The 22024-nt window shown below is 39.7% G+C and overlaps 1 protein-coding gene across 1 annotated transcript; it reads right to left on the bottom strand.

Moving 5' to 3' along the window:
* On the bottom strand, window positions 1-21220 carry LOC117323657 (sodium-dependent phosphate transport protein 2B-like). The gene is made up of 9 exons (XM_033878989.1): window positions 21036-21220; window positions 14758-14811; window positions 14549-14627; window positions 13985-14113; window positions 13561-13704; window positions 2706-2897; window positions 2259-2377; window positions 1507-1663; window positions 1-990 (listed from the first exon to the last, which is right to left on the bottom strand). The coding sequence occupies exons 1-9, from the start codon at window positions 21084-21086 to the stop codon at window positions 125-127; spliced, it is 1791 nt and encodes a 596-aa protein (XP_033734880.1). The 5' UTR covers window positions 21087-21220; the 3' UTR covers window positions 1-124.
* Window positions 21221-22024: the final 804 nt, after the last annotated feature.

The following is a 22024-nucleotide window of genomic DNA, read 5'->3' as shown; positions in this document are numbered from 1 at the left end:
TTATGCTTAGTATTTTATTGTGTGGCTCATTATCCATACTCAAAGAGCTCCAAAAAGTAATAATTCCTTGTTTCTTATGATCATGGATTAGTTAAGTAGTTCAACAGACAACCTCTTCAGTCTTCTATATTCTCGTCGTTTCTACAACTCTTCTTGGCTGAGGTTTGCGATCGGTACCCTCGGCACAACAGGGTAAAGATCTGCATATACAGAGCTGCATTACCCTGTCAATAGGCTCAAGTGAGCGGCAAATCAAAGGGAGAAACTTCCAGTTACGGAGGACTTTCGGTAGAATACCAGGCTTCTTTCTTTGGATAAGTTTGATTATGCAAATAATGACGATAATGGAAGCGATGGGGATGAGAACACCAGCCATCACCTTCCAGCCGGCAATGGACAGTCCGAACACGAACAACGGCAGCAGGAAAAACATGAACACCAAATAAAAAACTGCAAACCATCTGTATTTGGAGGTCTCGATTCCTAGAAATTTCGCTAACTCGATAGGAAATCTCGTGAATGGAATGGGATAAAACAGGATAATTCCCGAGATGTTGAAGAACAGGTGACAAAACGCCAGTTGGAGAGGCTCTCTGATCTTGTCAGCGTCTTGTGCCAGAGCGGCGAGGATGCCCGTGGTCGTCGTGCCGATGTTCGAACCAAGGGTCAACGGGTACATTCTTTCTATACTGATCACACCCACACCTACCAGCGGTGTCATGGCTGACGTGAAGATAGAGCTAGATTGCACTAGGATGGTAAGTCCACATCCAACAAAAATAGCAATATAACCAGTGAAGTAGGCACACTTTCCTGGAAACTCTGCATTAATTACTTTCTTGATTATGTTCCTGATGTTGCCTTTCAAGAGAGAATTCAGCAGTTTAACGATGGCGAACAGACAGATACACAGAAGAAGAAGCGCAATCACTAGAAGTATCGCCCCTATTTCTGAATCCTTCATACCGACGTCTTTAAAGATAAATTCACCTGCAAATAAAGGGAAGATTAAAATGAAAAAACAGAATACGGGATAACATGTAGGATTTATAATGGGAATATATTGCTAAATTGATCAGTATCATACAATGTTATTCACATCATTTCAGCAATTCAACATTTCAGTATAATGTCGGATGCTAACAAGCTTGCCATTTCTGCAATTACGTTTTAAAAACGAAACCATTTCATCAGCTACATTAGAGAATATCGTGAAATGTCTTGTTGAAATTAAAACTACATTAAATGTAGATATGAACGCAACGCGTGTTTTAAAAGTGGACAAGACCTAAATGGCTCCAGCTATATTATTTGCCTTCTACACTCCAAATGCGAGCTTTATTTGCTCAACCATGTACCTGCATGGTACACATTCTTTGCGGCGTCTTTAGATGGCTAGTCTCCAAAACTTTATGATTATATATAGGTTGTTTTTTACAGCATATAATTCCCACAGTTGATAACCATTAGTCTGGAATAAACTCAGTATTACAGAGTTGGACTTACATGGCTTGACACAGACTTTGCTCTGTTCCTCCATGTACCACGTTCCATTAGCATCGGTAACATTGACGGGGTCCGGCGTCTCAGACTTGCAGCACAATTTGAGTAGAGAGTCCACGTCCTCATTTTGGGCAATTTTCTGGATAGCCTTGCTGTCGACCTGTTAAGGGATAAAAGAATGCATTAAGCCACAAAGAAAGATATAACTGTAAAGTTAACTCAATGCTAGTCACAGACGTCAAATCAACAGAAGTGTGGACACTGGGTCCAAATGATGCTAATCAGGAAGTTCCTATATTGGATAAATTTATATTATCTATTTTAAGAAAAGGGACACCGGCCCATCAAGTCAAATCTCCCTCTATCGATACGTTTCGAAAGAAAGCCATTTGGCGTTATCGTCATCCTATAATAAATAAAAAATATCCTCGTGATCCCATTATGAAAAATATTCTATTTCCTTTTGCAACTTGATTTACCTTAAGGTTTCTACGGTCGCTATCATGGCTTTTATCTTTTAAGTGTGACATAACTTGAGTTTAACCTAGATTAATATACTGCTGACGATGCAGCCGGAAACTCTTACCCTTCCGGAGCATCTGGTCTCCTTGAACTTGTTCATTGTATTCTGTTTCTTTTTTTATAAATATACCATTGTGTTGTCGATTTTTAGATAGATTAACGGTTTTGTTTCATATCGATTTTCTCTCTTTTACCTCAACATCTGTGTATGATCGGAATGAACTTTAACCTACCTGGACAATTCTAGTGGTAAAAGGTTTTGTGATAGCCTTTAGTAAGTCTGTTTTGCCATCCTTGTACTTTTCCAGATGTAGGCTATCAACAATGGCCCCACTGAGGCGGAATAAGTATCCTAAAAAGCAAGAAAAACTCGATTGGATATTTATTGAAAAGCATTAGATAACACCTACTTTGTGGTGTTTTATTCATATTTCTAGTTCAACTATTAACTAGTTGTACAAGAGACACACAAAACTCCACCATACATTTGTTTTGTCCATCTAGGACTCGTCAGCGATGCTCGGGGCTAAAGGAGTAGAAACCAAGAAAGATAGAGAGGAAAATCAAAACGGACCTACACAGAGATGGTCTCAATAATAACAATGCTACATATCATCATCTAAAACCAAATGAAACAAAAATGAGTTATTTTATTCCTTTAATTCGGGAATATTACTTACCTGTGATGGCCTCTAACGGGAGGAGTACAATAACACAAGTCCAGTTGAACATATCGTGGACGGTGGCCCCGGCGAAGGCCCGGCGGAAGTCATCCCTATCGGTGATCTGTCCCAAGGCCACAATCGTGTTGGTGACGGACGTACCGATGTTAGCACCCATCACTATGGGGATGGCTGTCGCAACGTCAAGGACTGAAAACGAGAAATAGGAGAACTTGAATCAACAAGTTGTGAAAACAACTGAAAGTGCTTATTGATAAAGACACCTGTTCTATGACATTTAACTTTGATGATACGTAAACACTATCAAGAATTCCGAACCATGGACAGACGTTGATGTCCGGGTCTCCTATAATACCGAACCATGGACAGACATTTATGTCCTAGCCTCCTGTTATACCGAACCATGGACAGACATTTATGTCCTGGCCTCCTATAATACCGAACCATGGACAGACATTTATGTCCGGGTCTCCTATAATACCGAACCATGGACAGACATTTATGTCCGGGTCTCCTATAATACCGAACCATGGACAGACATTTATGTCCTAGCCTCCTGTAATACCGAACCATGGACAGACATTTATGTATGGGTCTCCTATAATACCGAACCATGGACAGACATTTATGTCCTAGCCTCCTGTAATACCGAACCATGGACAGACATGTTTGTCCTAGCCTCCTATAATACCGAACCATGGACAGACGTTTATGTCCGGGTCTCCTATAATACCGAACCATGGACAGACATTTATCACCTAGTCTCCTATAATACCGAACCATGGACAGACATTTATGTCCTAGCCTCCTATAATACCGAACCATGGACAGACGTTTATGTCCTAGCCTCCTGTAATACCGAACCTTGGACAGACGTTTATGTCTGGGTCTCCTATAATACCGAACCATGGACAGACATTTGTGTCCTAGTCTCCTATAATACCGAACCATGGACAGACATTTATGTCCTAGTCTCCTATAATACCGAACCATGGACAGACATTTATGTCCTAGCCTCCTATAATACCGAACCATGGACAGACGTTTATGTCTGGGTCTCCTATAATACCGAACCATGGACAGACATTTATGTCCTAGTCTCCTATAATACCGAACCATGGACAGACATTTATGTCCGGGTCTCCTATAATACCGAACCATGGACAGACATTTATCACCTAGTCTCCTATAATACCGAACCATGGACAGACATTTATGTCCTAGCCTCCTATAATACCGAACCATGGACAGACGTTTATGTCCTAGCCTCCTGTAATACCGAACCTTGGACAGACGTTTATGTCTGGGTCTCCTATAATACCGAACCATGGACAGACATTTATGTCCTAGTCTCCTATAATACCGAACCATGGACAGACATTTATGTCCTAGTCTCCTATAATACCGAACCATGGACAGACATTTATGTCCTAGCCTCCTATAATACCGAACCATGGACAGACGTTTATGTCTGGGTCTCCTATAATACCGAACCATGGACAGACATTTATGTCCTAGTCTCCTATAATACCGAACCATGGACAGACATTTATGTCCGGGTCTCCTATAATACCGAACCATGGAAAGATATTTATGTCCTAGTCTCCTATAATACCGAACCATGGACAGACATTTATGTCCGGGTCTCCTATAATACCGAACCATGGACAGAAATTTATGTCCGGGTCTCCTATAATACCGAACCATGGACAGACATTTATGTCCGGGTCTCCTATAATATCGAACCATGGACAGACATTTATGTCCTGGCCTCCTATAATACCGAATCATGGACAGACGTTTATGTCCTAGTCTCCTGTAATACCGAACCTTGGACAGACGTTTATGTCTGGGTCTCCTATAATACCGAACCATGGACAGACATTTGTGTCCTAGTCTCCTGTAATACCGAACCATGGACAGACATTTATGTCCTAGTCTCCTATAATACCGAACCATGGACAGACATTTATGTCCTAGCCTCCTATAATACCGAACCATGGACAGACGTTTATGTCTGGGTCTCCTATAATACCGAACCATGGACAGACATTTATGTCCTAGTCTCCTATAATACCGAACCATGGACAGACATTTATGTCCGGGTCTCCTATAATACCGAACCATGGACAGACATTTATCACCTAGTCTCCTATAATACCGAACCATGGACAGACATATATGTCCTAGCCTCCTATAATACCGGACCATGGACAGACGTTTATGTCCTAGCCTCCTGTAATACCGAACCTTGGACAGACGTTTATGTCTGGGTCTCCTATAATACCGAACCATGGACAGACATTTATGTCCTAGTCTCCTATAATACCGAACCATGGACAGACATTTATGTCCTAGTCTCCTATAATACCGAACCATGGACAGACATTTATGTCCTAGTCTCCTATAATACCGAACCATGGACAGACATTTATGTCCTAGCCTCCTATAATACCGAACCATGGACAGACGTTTATGTCCGGGTCTCCTATAATACCGAACCATGGACAGACATTTATCACCTAGTCTCCTATAATACCGAACCATGGACAGACATTTATGTCCTAGCCTCCTATAATACCGAACCATGGACAGACGTTTATGTCCTAGCCTCCTGTAATACCGAACCTTGGACAGACGTTTATGTCTGGGTCTCCTATAATACCGAACCATGGACAGACATTTATGTCCCAGTCTCCTATAATACCGAACCATGGACAGACATTTATGTCCTAGCCTCCTATAATACCGAACCATGGACAGACGTTTATGTCTGGGTCTCCTATAATACCGAACCATGGACAGACATTTATGTCCTAGTCTCCTATAATACCGAACCATGGACAGACATTTATGTCCTGGCCTCCTATAATACCGAACCATGGACAGACATTTATGCCCTAGCCTCCTGTAATACCGAACCATGGACAGACATTTATGTCCGGGTCTACTATAATACCGAACCATGGACAGACATTTATGTCCTGGCCTCCTATAATACCGAACCATGGACAGACATTTATGTCCTGGCCTCCTATAATACCGAACCATGGACAGACATGTATGTCCTAGTCTCATATAATACCGAACCATGGACAGACATTTATGTCTGGGTCTCATATAATACCGAACCACGGACAGACATTTATGTCCTGGCCACCTGTAATACCGAACCATGGACAGACGTTTATGTCCGGGTCTCCTATAAAACCGAACCATGGACAGACATTTATGTCCTGACCTCCTTTAATACCGAACCATGGACAGACATTGATGCCCTGGCCTCCTTTAATACCGAACCATGGACAGACATGTATGTACCGACCTCCTATAATACCGAACCATGGACAGACATTTATGTCCTGACCTCCTTTAATACCGAACCATGGACAGACATTTATGTCCTGACCTCCTTTAATACCGAACCATGGACAGACATTTATGTCCTGGCCTCCTATAATACCGAACCATGGACAGACATTTATGTCCTGACCTCCTTTAATACCGAACCATGGACAGACATGTATGTACTGACCTCCTATAATACCGAACCATGGACAGACGTTTATGTCCGGGTCTCCTATAATACCGAACCATGGACAGACATTTATCTCCTAGTCTCCTATAATACCGAACAATGGACAGACATTTATGTTTGGGTCTCCTATAATACCGAACCATGGACAGACATTTATGTCCTAGTCTCCTATAATACCGAACCATGGACAGACATTTATGTCCTAGTCTCCTATAATACCGAACCATGGACAGACATTTATGTCCTGGCCTCCTATAATACCGAACCATGGACAGACATTTATGTCCTGACCTCCTTTAATACCGAACCATGACAGATATGTATGTACTGACCTCCTGTAATACCGAACCATGTACAGACGTTTATGTCCGGGTCTCCTATAATACCGAACCATGGACAGACATTTATCTCCTAGTCTCCTATAATACCGAACAATGGACAGACATTTATGTTTGGGTCTCCTATAATACCGAACCATGGACAGACATTTATGTCCTAGTCTCCTATAATACCGAACCATGGACAGACATTTATGTCCTAGTCTCCTATAATACCGAACCATGGACAGACATTTATGTCCTGGCCTCCTATAATACCGAACCATGGACAGACATTTATGTCCTGACCTCCTTTAATACCGAACCATGGACAGATATGTATGTACTGACCTCCTGTAATACCGAACCATGTACAGACGTTTATGTCCGGGTCTCCTATAATACCGAACCATGGACAGACATTTATCTCCTAGTCTCCTATAATACCGAACCATGGACAGACATTTATGTCCGGGTCTCCTATAATACCGAACCATGGACAGACATTTATGTCCTAGTCTCCTATAATACCGAACCATGGACAGACGTTTATGTCCTGACCTCCTTTAATACCGAACCATGGACAGACATTGATGTCCTGGCCTCCTATAATACCGAACCATGGACGAACATTTATGTCCTAGTCTCCTATAATACCGAACCATGGACAAACGTTTATGTCCTAGCCTCCTATAATACCGAACCATGGACAGACATGTATGTCCGGGTCTCCTATAATACCGAACCATGGACAGACGTTTATGTCCGGGTCTCCTATAATACCGAACCATGGACAGACGTTTATGCCCTGACCTATAATACCGAACCATGGACAGACATTTATGTCCGGGCATCCTATAATACCGAACCATGGACAGACATTTATGTCCTGACCTCCTATAATACCGAACCATGGACAGACATTTATGTCTGGGTCTCCTATAATACCGAACCATGGACAGACATTTATGTCCTGACCTTCTATAATACCGAACCATGGACAGACGTTTAAGTCCGGGTCTCCTATAATACCGAACCATGGACAGACGTTTTTGTCCTAGTCTCCTATAATACCGAATCATGGACAAACATTTATGTCCTAGTCTCCTATAATACCGAACCATGGACAGACATTTATGTCTGGGTCTCCTATAATACCGAACCATGGACAGACGTTGATGTCCTAGCCTCCTATAATACCGAACCATGGACAGACGTTTAAGTCCGGGTCTCCTATAATACCGAACCATGGACAGACGTTTATGTCCTAGTCTCCTATAATACCGAACCATGGACAGACATTTATGTCCTAGTCTCCTATAATACCGAATCATGGACAGACATTTATGTCCTAGTCTCCTATAATACCGAACCATGGACAGACATTTATGTCCTGACCTCCTATAATACCGAACCATGGACAGACGTTTATGTCCGGGTGTCCTATAATACCGAACCATGGACAGACATTTATGTCCTGACCTCCTATAATACCGAACCATGGACGGACATTTATGTCCTAGTCTCCTATAATACCGAACAATGGACAGACATTTATGTCCGGGTCTCCTGTAATACCGAACCATGGACAGACATTTATGTCCTGGTCTCCTATAATACCGAACAATGGACGGACATTGATGTCCTAGCCTCCTATAATACCGAACCATAGACAGACATTTATGTCCGGGCATCCTATAATACCGAACCATGGACAGACATTTATGTCCTAGTCTCCTATAATACCGAACAATGGACAGACATTTGTGTCCTAGTCTCCTGTAATACCGAACCATGGACAGACATTTATGTCCTAGTCTCCTATAATACCGAACCATGGACAGACATTTATGTCCTAGCCTCCTATAATACCGAACCATGGACAGACGTTTATGTCTGGGTCTCCTATAATACCGAACCATGGACAGACATTTATGTCCTAGTCTCCTATAATACCGAACCATGGACAGACATTTATGTCCGGGTCTCCTATAATACCGAACCATGGACAGACATTTATCACCTAGTCTCCTATAATACCGAACCATGGACAGACATATATGTCCTAGCCTCCTATAATACCGGACCATGGACAGACGTTTATGTCCTAGCCTCCTGTAATACCGAACCTTGGACAGACGTTTATGTCTGGGTCTCCTATAATACCGAACCATGGACAGACATTTATGTCCTAGTCTCCTATAATACCGAACCATGGACAGACATTTATGTCCTAGTCTCCTATAATACCGAACCATGGACAGACATTTATGTCCTAGTCTCCTATAATACCGAACCATGGACAGACATTTATGTCCTAGCCTCCTATAATACCGAACCATGGACAGACGTTTATGTCCGGGTCTCCTATAATACCGAACCATGGACAGACATTTATCACCTAGTCTCCTATAATACCGAACCATGGACAGACATTTATGTCCTAGCCTCCTATAATACCGAACCATGGACAGACGTTTATGTCCTAGCCTCCTGTAATACCGAACCTTGGACAGACGTTTATGTCTGGGTCTCCTATAATACCGAACCATGGACAGACATTTATGTCCCAGTCTCCTATAATACCGAACCATGGACAGACATTTATGTCCTAGCCTCCTATAATACCGAACCATGGACAGACGTTTATGTCTGGGTCTCCTATAATACCGAACCATGGACAGACATTTATGTCCTAGTCTCCTATAATACCGAACCATGGACAGACATTTATGTCCTGGCCTCCTATAATACCGAACCATGGACAGACATTTATGTCCTAGCCTCCTGTAATACCGAACCATGGACAGACATTTATGTCCGGGTCTACTATAATACCGAACCATGGACAGACATTTATGTCCTGGCCTCCTATAATACCGAACCATGGACAGACATTTATGTCCTGGCCTCCTATAATACCGAACCATGGACAGACATGTATGTCCTAGTCTCATATAATACCGAACCATGGACAGACATTTATGTCTGGGTCTCATATAATACCGAACCACGGACAGACATTTATGTCCTGGCCACCTGTAATACCGAACCATGGACAGACGTTTATGTCCGGGTCTCCTATAAAACCGAACCATGGACAGACATTTATGTCCTGACCTCCTTTAATACCGAACCATGGACAGACATTGATGCCCTGGCCTCCTTTAATACCGAACCATGGACAGACATGTATGTACCGACCTCCTATAATACCGAACCATGGACAGACATTTATGTCCTGACCTCCTTTAATACCGAACCATGGACAGACATTTATGTCCTGACCTCCTTTAATACCGAACCATGGACAGACATTTATGTCCTGGCCTCCTATAATACCGAACCATGGACAGACATTTATGTCCTGACCTCCTTTAATACCGAACCATGGACAGACATGTATGTACTGACCTCCTATAATACCGAACCATGGACAGACGTTTATGTCCGGGTCTCCTATAATACCGAACCATGGACAGACATTTATCTCCTAGTCTCCTATAATACCGAACAATGGACAGACATTTATGTTTGGGTCTCCTATAATACCGAACCATGGACAGACATTTATGTCCTAGTCTCCTATAATACCGAACCATGGACAGACATTTATGTCCTAGCCTCCTATAATACCGAACCATGGACAGACGTTTATGTCTGGGTCTCCTATAATACCGAACCATGGACAGACATTTATGTCCTAGTCTCCTATAATACCGAACCATGGACAGACATTTATGTCCTGGCCTCCTATAATACCGAACCATGGACAGACATTTATGTCCTAGCCTCCTGTAATACCGAACCATGGACAGACATTTATGTCCGGGTCTACTATAATACCGAACCATGGACAGACATTTATGTCCTGGCCTCCTATAATACCGAACCATGGACAGACATTTATGTCCTGGCCTCCTATAATACCGAACCATGGACAGACATGTATGTCCTAGTCTCATATAATACCGAACCATGGACAGACATTTATGTCTGGGTCTCATATAATACCGAACCACGGACAGACATTTATGTCCTGGCCACCTGTAATACCGAACCATGGACAGACGTTTATGTCCGGGTCTCCTATAAAACCGAACCATGGACAGACATTTATGTCCTGACCTCCTTTAATACCGAACCATGGACAGACATTGATGCCCTGGCCTCCTTTAATACCGAACCATGGACAGACATGTATGTACCGACCTCCTATAATACCGAACCATGGACAGACATTTATGTCCTGACCTCCTTTAATACCGAACCATGGACAGACATTTATGTCCTGACCTCCTTTAATACCGAACCATGGACAGACATTTATGTCCTGGCCTCCTATAATACCGAACCATGGACAGACATTTATGTCCTGACCTCCTTTAATACCGAACCATGGACAGACATGTATGTACTGACCTCCTATAATACCGAACCATGGACAGACGTTTATGTCCGGGTCTCCTATAATACCGAACCATGGACAGACATTTATCTCCTAGTCTCCTATAATACCGAACAATGGACAGACATTTATGTTTGGGTCTCCTATAATACCGAACCATGGACAGACATTTATGTCCTAGTCTCCTATAATACCGAACCATGGACAGACATTTATGTCCTAGTCTCCTATAATACCGAACCATGGACAGACATTTATGTCCTGGCCTCCTATAATACCGAACCATGGACAGACATTTATGTCCTGACCTCCTTTAATACCGAACCATGACAGATATGTATGTACTGACCTCCTGTAATACCGAACCATGTACAGACGTTTATGTCCGGGTCTCCTATAATACCGAACCATGGACAGACATTTATCTCCTAGTCTCCTATAATACCGAACAATGGACAGACATTTATGTTTGGGTCTCCTATAATACCGAACCATGGACAGACATTTATGTCCTAGTCTCCTATAATACCGAACCATGGACAGACATTTATGTCCTAGTCTCCTATAATACCGAACCATGGACAGACATTTATGTCCTGGCCTCCTATAATACCGAACCATGGACAGACATTTATGTCCTGACCTCCTTTAATACCGAACCATGGACAGATATGTATGTACTGACCTCCTGTAATACCGAACCATGTACAGACGTTTATGTCCGGGTCTCCTATAATACCGAACCATGGACAGACATTTATCTCCTAGTCTCCTATAATACCGAACCATGGACAGACATTTATGTCCGGGTCTCCTATAATACCGAACCATGGACAGACATTTATGTCCTAGTCTCCTATAATACCGAACCATGGACAGACGTTTATGTCCTGACCTCCTTTAATACCGAACCATGGACAGACATTGATGTCCTGGCCTCCTATAATACCGAACCATGGACAAACATTTATGTCCTAGTCTCCTATAATACCGAACCATGGACAAACGTTTATGTCCTAGCCTCCTATAATACCGAACCATGGACAGACATGTATGTCCGGGTCTCCTATAATACCGAACCATGGACAGACATTTATGTCCTAGTCTCCTATAATACCGAACCATGGACAGACGTTTATGCCCTGACCTATAATACCGAACCATGGACAGACATTTATGTCCGGGCATCCTATAATACCGAACCATGGACAGACATTTATGTCCTGACCTCCTATAATACCGAACCATGGACAGACATTTATGTCTGGGTCTCCTATAATACCGAACCATGGACAGACATTTATGTCCTGACCTTCTATAATACCGAACCATGGACAGACGTTTAAGTCCGGGTCTCCTATAATACCGAACCATGGACAGACGTTTTTGTCCTAGTCTCCTATAATACCGAATCATGGACAAACATTTATGTCCTAGTCTCCTATAATACCGAACCATGGACAGACATTTATGTCTGGGTCTCCTATAATACCGAACCATGGACAGACGTTGATGTCCTAGCCTCCTATAATACCGAACCATGGACAGACGTTTAAGTCCGGGTCTCCTATAATACCGAACCATGGACAGACGTTTATGTTCTAGTCTCCTATAATACCGAACCATGGACAGACATTTATGTCCTAGTCTCCTATAATACCGAATCATGGACAGACATTTATGTCCTAGTCTCCTATAATACCGAACCATGGACAGACATTTATGTCCTGACCTCCTATAATACCGAACCATGGACAGACGTTTATGTCCGGGTCTCCTATAATACCGAACCATGGACAGACATTTATGTCCTGACCTCCTATAATACCGAACCATGGACGGACATTTATGTCCTAGTCTCCTATAATACCGAACAATGGACAGACATTTATGTCCGGGTCTCCTGTAATACCGAACCATGGACAGACATTTATGTCCTGGTCTCCTATAATACCGAACAATGGACAGACATTGATGTCCTAGCCTCCTATAATACCGAACCATAGACAGACATTTATGTCCGGGCATCCTATAATACCGAACCATGGACAGACATTTATGTCCTAGTCTCCTATAATACCGAACCATGGACATACGTTTATGTCCGGGCCTCCTATGATACCAAACCATGGACGTAAACATTAACGCCAGGGTTCTTATATATTCGTGACTAGGACAAACATGAAGTCTAGATATAATATCATTCCATAACAAGGACAAATGTTTACCTCCAGGTGTCCTATAATTCCGTACCAAGGACAGACAATTAAGTCCGGGTGTCCTTTAATTCCGTAACAATGACATACATTTACGTTCGAGCGTCCTATAATTCCGTACCAAGGACAGACATTTACGTCCGGATGTCCAATAACTCCGTACCAAGGACAGACAATTAAGTCCGGGTGTCCTTTAATTCCGTAACAATGACATACATTTACGTTCGGGCGTTCTATAACTCCGTCCGGGTTTCCTATACGCAATGATCCTATTATGTTTATTTAGGGACATTTTTTGAATATTTTTGGGTATGAGAGACATGGAGATTTACGTCTTTCTATATATACTGATATGAGAAGGACAGACACTTACGTCCAGCTCCAACCATGGCTACCACAATAGACGTGCTTGTTGAGGAACTTTGAACCAGTACTGTAGCTAAAATGCCTATCATCACGCCGGTCACAGGATTGCGTAGGATCATATTGTTCCGGAACACCTCGCCAGCTGCCTTACCTATAATTAGTATACAGAATCTGGTTACAATAACAGGTGGGAAAACACAAAGGGATACATTATTTCACAGCTTACCAATCAAAGTCTTTATGCTGGTCTATTATCGGGATAGCCATAGATTGACATTGTATGTATAATATTTATAGAAGAAAATGGCCTTTAGCCCCTATTCCTACTATTTAGTCTATAGTAGGACTAGGGGCTGATATTTTTTCTGTAGAAATGAAATGTTATCTGACGAAAACGAAAGTAGAAACTGGTTAGGAACACCAGAACTTACCTCCCAGGAGTCTGAATGCCGAACTGAGAAAATCCAGGGAACAGATGAAAAGGTAAAGGAAAGCCAGGAACAGAGTTACCCGCAGTAGGACCCATAGTACGAAAACCACCTTCTCACTGCCGGTCATCTCTAAAATAAAACAAGTTAAAATTCTGTTGAAACACCAACTTCTTCAAACTGTGATAAGATGTCGTATAGTCTTTTAACTAGACTGACATAATAACACAAAATTTGTGCATGGCTCGTTGCTCATCGTCAAACGTGGCATATAAATTGATTCTGACAAATGTTGTCTTTCTCCGTGTAGCATTCTTTACAAACATCAACAGAGGTATACAATGTTTTAAAACTCGAAAACAAATATTGTTGATCGCTATATCTCAAACCCATGTCACTATTTATAAGAAAAAAAAGCCGTCAACAGTTACAATCATTTTAAAAAAAAGTGTCGCTTAATTGGTGTCTTAGACAATAGAAAATATTTTGACCAAGATGTTTCGTTCTTATAAATACCTAGCATCGTTTACTATTCTATTCTTATACAATATCAACGCATTTGTTCACCTTTGAAGGGTTTCGACGTGTCCTTAAGCTCTGGTAATTCCCAAAGATCAATCTCCTTGTCTTTCTTTTCAAGATAACCCTGAAAATTGAGTAAAATTGGGTATGAACTAAATGTCTCAAGACAGAATGAAGAATTTACTAAATACATCCAAACTCGTATAGTATAAGAGTTTAAACCGTTTTCCATCAATCCTAGACATTGTACTTACATTCTCTACCACTCCATTATCGTTTACAAAAGTAGGATTGTCGAGCCCCTCGTCCTAAAAATAAAACAAAAACATTTAAACAAATTGTCATTGTGATAAAAAAAAAGCATCACTAGTCATTAGCTGTTGGCATTGACCAATCAGAATGGTGCGTTCAATTCACCGCATTAAAATCCGCCATGTTTTTCGATTCAGATAATAAATAAAGCGACGGTAGGTCTATAATTACAAGTTTTGTTATCTCTTAACAGGTAACACCAGGAAACGCTGAACGCCATCATCATGATACCCTGAGATCCCATGTTTTTTTCTTTTTCTTTCTTTCTTTTCTTTCTTTCTTTCTTTCTTTCTTTCTTTCTTTTTAAGAATAAGAATATGTAATTTTTCTATTTTGTTTTTGTTTAAAAGTGAAATAAAACGAAAAGAGAATTGTTTCCAGCAGAATTTAATACATATTTTACTCCGATGACAAACTATACCGATGTATTTTCAAAAGCACTAGTGGGATATCTCAATATTCCAATCTGATCAAAATCATATCTTTAATTCCTTTTATATAACAGATACTTTCATTGGAATGAGATATCTGACTTTATTCAGATTGTCGATATTCAGTCCTATTCTGGAAACAGATTCGATATACAATGGAATCACATAATTTGAACTATGTCCTCATACTAGTCCAGGTACCCCATTGGATCGCTAGAAATATGGTTTCGTACTTAAAGATTACACTCCATACCAATCATTTCACTTTTTTGAATAGAGAACGTTAATGTAACACTTCCTGAAAAATGATAATGCACTATTAACCCCATTGTGCCCGATAAATAAGAAAAATATGGCTCGACAATTTACTTTCTTTGGCGATTCATTACTGCATAAAAAAAACGTGCTCAAAGACTTGTGGCTCCATCACCCATCAACATAAAAACATATACTTCGATATTTTGATAAAATTCCTTTTATTTCTTTAATTATGTAATCATCAACAGCTTCTTGGCGATAGTGATCACGTACTGAAGTGTCATTTACAGTACTCCGTTAGTCTTTTCTCTCTCTCTCTCTCCCCAAAAAGCAAAAATGAAACAAAAAATAATAACGCGACAAACTCTGATAAATATATCAAGGATCAAAGTAATAAATAAATACAACAATAAATAACAAATACCAGTCGACACATAAGGATTAAGGCACTGGGACTCGGTACAACTCCCAATCCACGCTCAATGTATGTACACGTATTATACATAGAGATACATGGTCAGTGTCTTAAAATATAACCTGTATTTTGGCGAGGGTAAAGAAAGACAAAAGTAGCGAGCCACTTTTGTCTTTCTGTCCCGAGCCAAAAATACAGCTTATATTTTAAGACACTGACCATGTATTCTATTTATCCTGCAACAGTCATCAAAACTAATCATTTTGGAGTGAAACGGTATCAATAATAATCCAAATATGTTCGCCTTTTAAACGTTGTTTCACTTGGAAAGTAGGCTAATCGAATCGAAGCACGTGCTAAGATTCCAGAATACAGCTGTTTTCCGTCACTGCCGAATACAGCAAAAAAATATATGGTGGGTGTATTCCGACAATGCGGTGGCAGTTGCAGGATAAATAATTTTCTACCACAATACCATGTGTTATTCAACTCTCAGACCATCAGTTAATCATTACAGCTGTTGATTAACAATCTGTTTATACCACACGTGGTATAAACTCTGTACGCATTTCGATTGGCTAACACGGTGAACTTTGACCCAAGCTGCAATTGTTATTGACGTCATCAATAATCTAATGACGTCACATCACCGGGTCCCGTCACCGGTACACTTTATTTGCATACGCGAAATTATACTTGGCCACGTTTCCCTTTGATTCAAGCCGATATTATTGTGGTAGAAACAGGTCACACGACTCGAAATTGTTGGATATGGAATTTATTTCACACGAGTAAGTTATTTTTTAAAAGTTGCAAAAAACACTCGCTAAAGCTCGTGTCTTTTGTAACTTTTAAAAAAATAACTTACTCGTGTGAAATAAATTCCATATCCAACAACCACTCGTTGTGTAACCTCTATATATAATACATATTAATGGACCTTGATTTGGGGATTAGTGCCACGTCCAAGGGATGTTGACACGCTGCATGTATATGTTGAGTACATGAACACATTACTCCAGAACGCTGGCAGTTTGAGAGTTTTCGCGTTTGTGTTGATATGGCCTCATAGTTGCTATATATGTCAAAAATGAGTAAACCTTACACTGTGATAATTATGAGTGACATATATGTACTCAATCAAATTAATTTGAACTAATTACCTGATTCTTACCTGTAGGTTGAGCTTTAATTTAAGCATTACCAAGAATGGGTAACAGCTGTCAAATTCCTTTGAGGATTTAAAATTGATCAGAAACCAGTTCAACGACCGGACGGGAAAATCTATAGCGGGCTCGTATTTACAATGCCTTCGATGACGTATTGACGAGACACTCGTCCGGCTTTGAATACTTTTTAACGTAATCCTTTATGCGATGGCTTTGTGACACAGTTGGCCCTCACGACATCAGGCCGTTAACGTATTTGTATATTTAGCGTTTTTAGGTAATAGAACTTTTAGTCTAGACTCCTAACGTTTACCCAAATGATGAAGTATTTCGTGTCTTGCAAATCATTACCAAACCGCATCTTGTAATGCATGTTTATACATATCCGGGAGTAGTCATCCGGGCCAGGGTAATTCAATGACAGTGCACGGGCTAAAGTGGGATTTGATGGTTAAAAATATTCATAGCCTAACGATTATCAATACAAGCAGAGACTTATGTACAGAGAGATAAGTAACATCGCTATTTCCCCGTACACGTAGTGGCTCCCTTTATTCGTGACCACTCAAGCATATCCCTTATCGAGAGCGTCCTGTCTCCTATCAAACACACGCGAGCGCAGGTAAATCGGGCTTTGCACATGTGTGTATCGATGTATTGGAACTTATTCGACATGTTCTGGTTAATCCGCCATTACGTCAGACCAAAACATCGTCATTTTAAATATACACAGAAAGCACATCGTTTTATTTTGGCCACTACAAAAGTTACCACATTAACCCAAAACTATCAAACTTATGGGATATAGTCTTATTGATCATGCACATTGTTGTCATTTATCCGTATTTTCGAAAATCCATTGGGTCCTATTCGACATGTCAAAGTTTGTAATTAAGCCGCCATTACGTCAGACCAAAACATCGTCAATTTTAAACGCACACAAAAAGCACATCGTTTTATTTAGGCCACTACAAAAGTTACCACATTAACCAAAAACTATCATACTTATGGGATATAGTCTTATTGATCATGCACATTGTTGTCATTTATCCGTATTTTCGAAAATCCATTGGGTCCTATTCGACATGTCCAAGTTTGTAATTAGCCGCCATTACGTCAGACCAAAACATCGTCAATTTTAAACGCACACAAAAAGCACATCGTTTTATTTAGGCCACTACAAAAGTTACCACATTAACCAAAAACTATCATACTTATGGGATATAGTCTTATTGATCATGCACATTGTTGCCATTTATCCGTATTTTCTAAAATCCATTGGGTCTTATCGACATGTCCAAGTTTTGTAATTAAGCAGCCATTACGTCCGACCAAAACATCGTCAATTTTAAATACACACAAAAAGCACATTGTTTTATCTAGGCCACTACAAAAGTTACCACATTAACCAAAAACTATCATACTTATGGAATGTGGTCTTGATTATCATGCACATTGTCGTCATTTATCCGTATTCTCGAAAACCCCATAGGGACTTTTCGAAAATTGGAGATTCCCGCCGGTGATCTTTCCTGCGTTGTGTTTGACTTTCATACTCAAAATACAAACACTTGGACAGCAAATTGTGATATATTTCATATTGATGACACTTCTGCACTTTGATATTAATAAAATTAAAGCACATAATTGGATCTTGGTGATGATTTCAAATAGAAATTATCGATAATTATGTGTCTGGTTTTCAAGTTTTCTCCAATATGGCGTCTAGTGAAGACTGAACCGAGCGACCGCAAAGGATTATGGGAAGGTCAAGGGGCCGCTATGTAAACACAAGGGCAAATATGTCTCTGATACAAGTCGTGAAACTTCCCAATCAGTATAGGCTGGGAATGTCTAGTTCTTATTCAAACTGAATTATGGAGGGGAAGTTAAGAAACAACTTGTCTTCTTTGGATTAAGAGTCAGAATTCAGAGTTCGTTTGTTTTTTGTTTTTGCTTTTTGTTTTTTCTTCAATATTCTCGTTTTTGGAAGAGAAGAAGAAGACAATTTCTGGAGACGAGTAACCAAGCTTGAACAAAATCTCCAATATAGAACATGGGTGATACATGTACATGTAAATTGCTCACCGAATTTTTACTTGTATAACTTCTGAAATTACATTTTCTTATGTACAAAATCATTTTAGTTTTATCACTTGGAGGCAAACTTTATGATTTAAACATCAACAAGTTTTATTTCCCACGCGGCTGACGCTCGGATACATTTTTAGATGATATCAGCATTATCTTCGGGCCTTCAAATATTGATACTTTAACGTACTTGGTTTTACGGGGAATCAAGGAAAATCATCACCTATTCTATTTTAATTCAGTTTTCGCCAACATTAGTAAACATATTTAAAAGACAAGTACAAGTGAGTCACGTCATTCTGCACACCCTTCATAATTCGTTTTAAGGTGACGTCTAACTAGATACATACAATTCCACGGTTGGCCAAACACGCGGTATCATGAGTCGGTTTCAATTAGCCTAACACGATTGTAGTACATGTTTATAAGAAATACGTGTCAAATTAGTCCGTGACCAGTATTTGCTGACCCGCTAGTAGTATACTAAGTATGTGACGTACACTAGAGAGCTAATTGAGTTATTTTAATTAACGCTCCAATTGTATACATGTAGACTGTGATATGTAAATAGAGGTTACACAACGAGTGGTTGTTGGATATGGAATTTATTTCACACGAGTAAGTTATTTTTTAAAAGTTACAAAAGACACGAGCTTTAGCGAGTGTTTTTTGCAACTTTTAAAAAATAACTTTAAAAACGAGTGTGAAATAAATTCCATATCCAACAATTTCGAGTCGTGTGACCTGTTTCTACCTCAATAATATCGGCTTGAATCAAAGGGAAACGTGGCCAAGTATAATTTCGCGTATACAAATAAAGTGTACCGGTGACGTCCGGGACCCGGTGATGTGACGTCATTAGATTATTGATGACGTCAATAACAATTGCAGCTTGGGTCAAAGTTCACCGTGTTAGCCAATCAAAATGCGTACAGAGTTTATACCACGTGTGGTATAAACAGATTGTTAATCAACAGCTGTAAGGATGAATGATATAAGTTTAGACATATTAAAATTGAAATGTTATAGAGGATACAAAGTCATGATGATTTAATACAATAGTGAAAAAAGGTGGTTAAAAAGTTTTATTATGGACGTAAATGTTCTTGGTTTTATCAACTCCGACCAAAAAGTTATATCGCATATAAGTATCAGAGACGTATATATCGTACCGTACATACGTCTCTGATGGTATAAACAAATATAGGAGCAATATATAAATAATTGATCTTTAATTTCAACGCGATAATATCACTGTTTTATAAAATAGCATATACTTTTATAGAAAAAAACAACAAAACATTGGTCTATATAACATCATATCACGGATTTCATTTGTAAGTCCGTCATCACATTCCTACACTTTAGTCAATATCTCATCTTGATAACACTTCTCTACGTTTATATTCCTCTTATCAACAACAGTTATGTCACAATGTGTATTCAGCTTTTAGCCTTACGACTCATTAGCATACTAAATACTACGTCATACAATTAACAATCATTCATATGAATTTCATATTATGTACATATGTACATACATTGTCACGTGTACGAGGGATTATCACATCGCAATTCTTTTGAATAAAACAGTCTCAATATTACCAGGGACATATAATATCTTATCAAATGTCCCTGATATTACATATTTATAGAATTTATAGAATGGTATCACATCACTATTCTTTTCAATTTAAAACAACAGTATCATCTTTTCAAGATTGTAGAATAGTTTTATTTCGCTGCAAGCTGATGCTTAAAGAACTTTCTAATTATGTTTTGATGATAAAAAAGTTAAAATTTAACATTTTAAGATCATTAAGCGTTTGTTAGTTAATGTTTTTAAAATAACTCACCTTCTCGGTACCATACGGCGGGGGTCCGGTACTGTCAGAGTTTTTCTTCATCTTTTTTTTTTTTAAATTTCCAGCAACGAACGTGTCGACACCAAGAGAACCAGTGGATCTGATTGATCGATTGATTGATGTGGCTAAACGCCCTTGTTCCTGATATAACCGAGCCTAGGACACTAAACGGGCGGATAAAAATAACGAGCCAATTTATAGGACACGACCTATCACGTGACATACACTGAACTACAAATACATTTTGCGGATTACCCAACCGTGTCGGTATATATAGTTGCCGACAAAATGATCGTTCAGTTCTGCATTTAATACAGTACCCCATAATACAGCATCCCGTTATTAAAGAGATTTACAACAAACTTTCATTTTCCATACAAAAAATGTTTAAAATACAGGGAGACGATTCAGCCGCACGGCGACACTTATTCCTCCCCGATGTTTAATAACATAAATAAAGAAATAAAGAAATAAATAAAAAAAAAATTAACGGCGTAGATGGATAGTTTTTTTTTCATGATGTCAAGGATAAGAGAAAAGCACCGTGTCATCGTACCACTGGAGAACGACATGAACCGGATATCGTACGCTTTGCATAAGCATCTTGTATTTGTAAACAACAAAATAAAAATACATTACGTTAAAAAGATGGCAAATATGAATGATATATTAGCTATTTAAAAGTGATTTTCTCCTAATCGTAGCATGAATCAATATCTTCCAAAATTCCTTAAAGTTAATGCTTTTGCAGTTCCGTTATCTTGTAAACGGATGGTCGGTGGTAAAAGTATGAATTTATAAATGTAACTCTTAATTCTGAATAAGTTTGACACAACAATATAAGAGGATTTTCATCTAAAACTTACTTTTTAGTAATTACTTTCACATGACGTATCTACCAGTATCAAAATTCAACGAATGTGCACTACGAATGTGCACTCAACCTATATGTACAGAGTGTATGTGTATATTGCTGTTTG

Source organism: Pecten maximus, chromosome 3, assembly GCF_902652985.1.
Source record: "Pecten maximus chromosome 3, xPecMax1.1, whole genome shotgun sequence".
NCBI classification, from domain to species: Eukaryota; Metazoa; Mollusca; class Bivalvia; order Pectinida; family Pectinidae; genus Pecten; species Pecten maximus.
Note: the sequence above shows the minus strand (reverse complement) of the source record. Positions and strands in the feature narration are given on the sequence as shown.

Bases quoted from the DNA above. Each gene is read 5' to 3' on its own strand.
- LOC117323657 (XM_033878989.1), bottom strand. From the start codon at position 21,086: ATGAAGAAAAACTCTGACAGTACCGGACCCCCGCCGTATGGTACCGAG. The intron at 14,114-14,548 runs GTGAACAAATGC...GTTTTATTTTAG, and splicing joins CACGTCGAAACCCTTCAAAG to AGATGACCGGCAGTGAGAAG. The intron at 2,898-13,560 runs GTAAGTGTCTGT...TCTCGTTTTCAG, and splicing joins AGCCATGGTTGGAGCTGGAC to TCCTTGACGTTGCGACAGCC.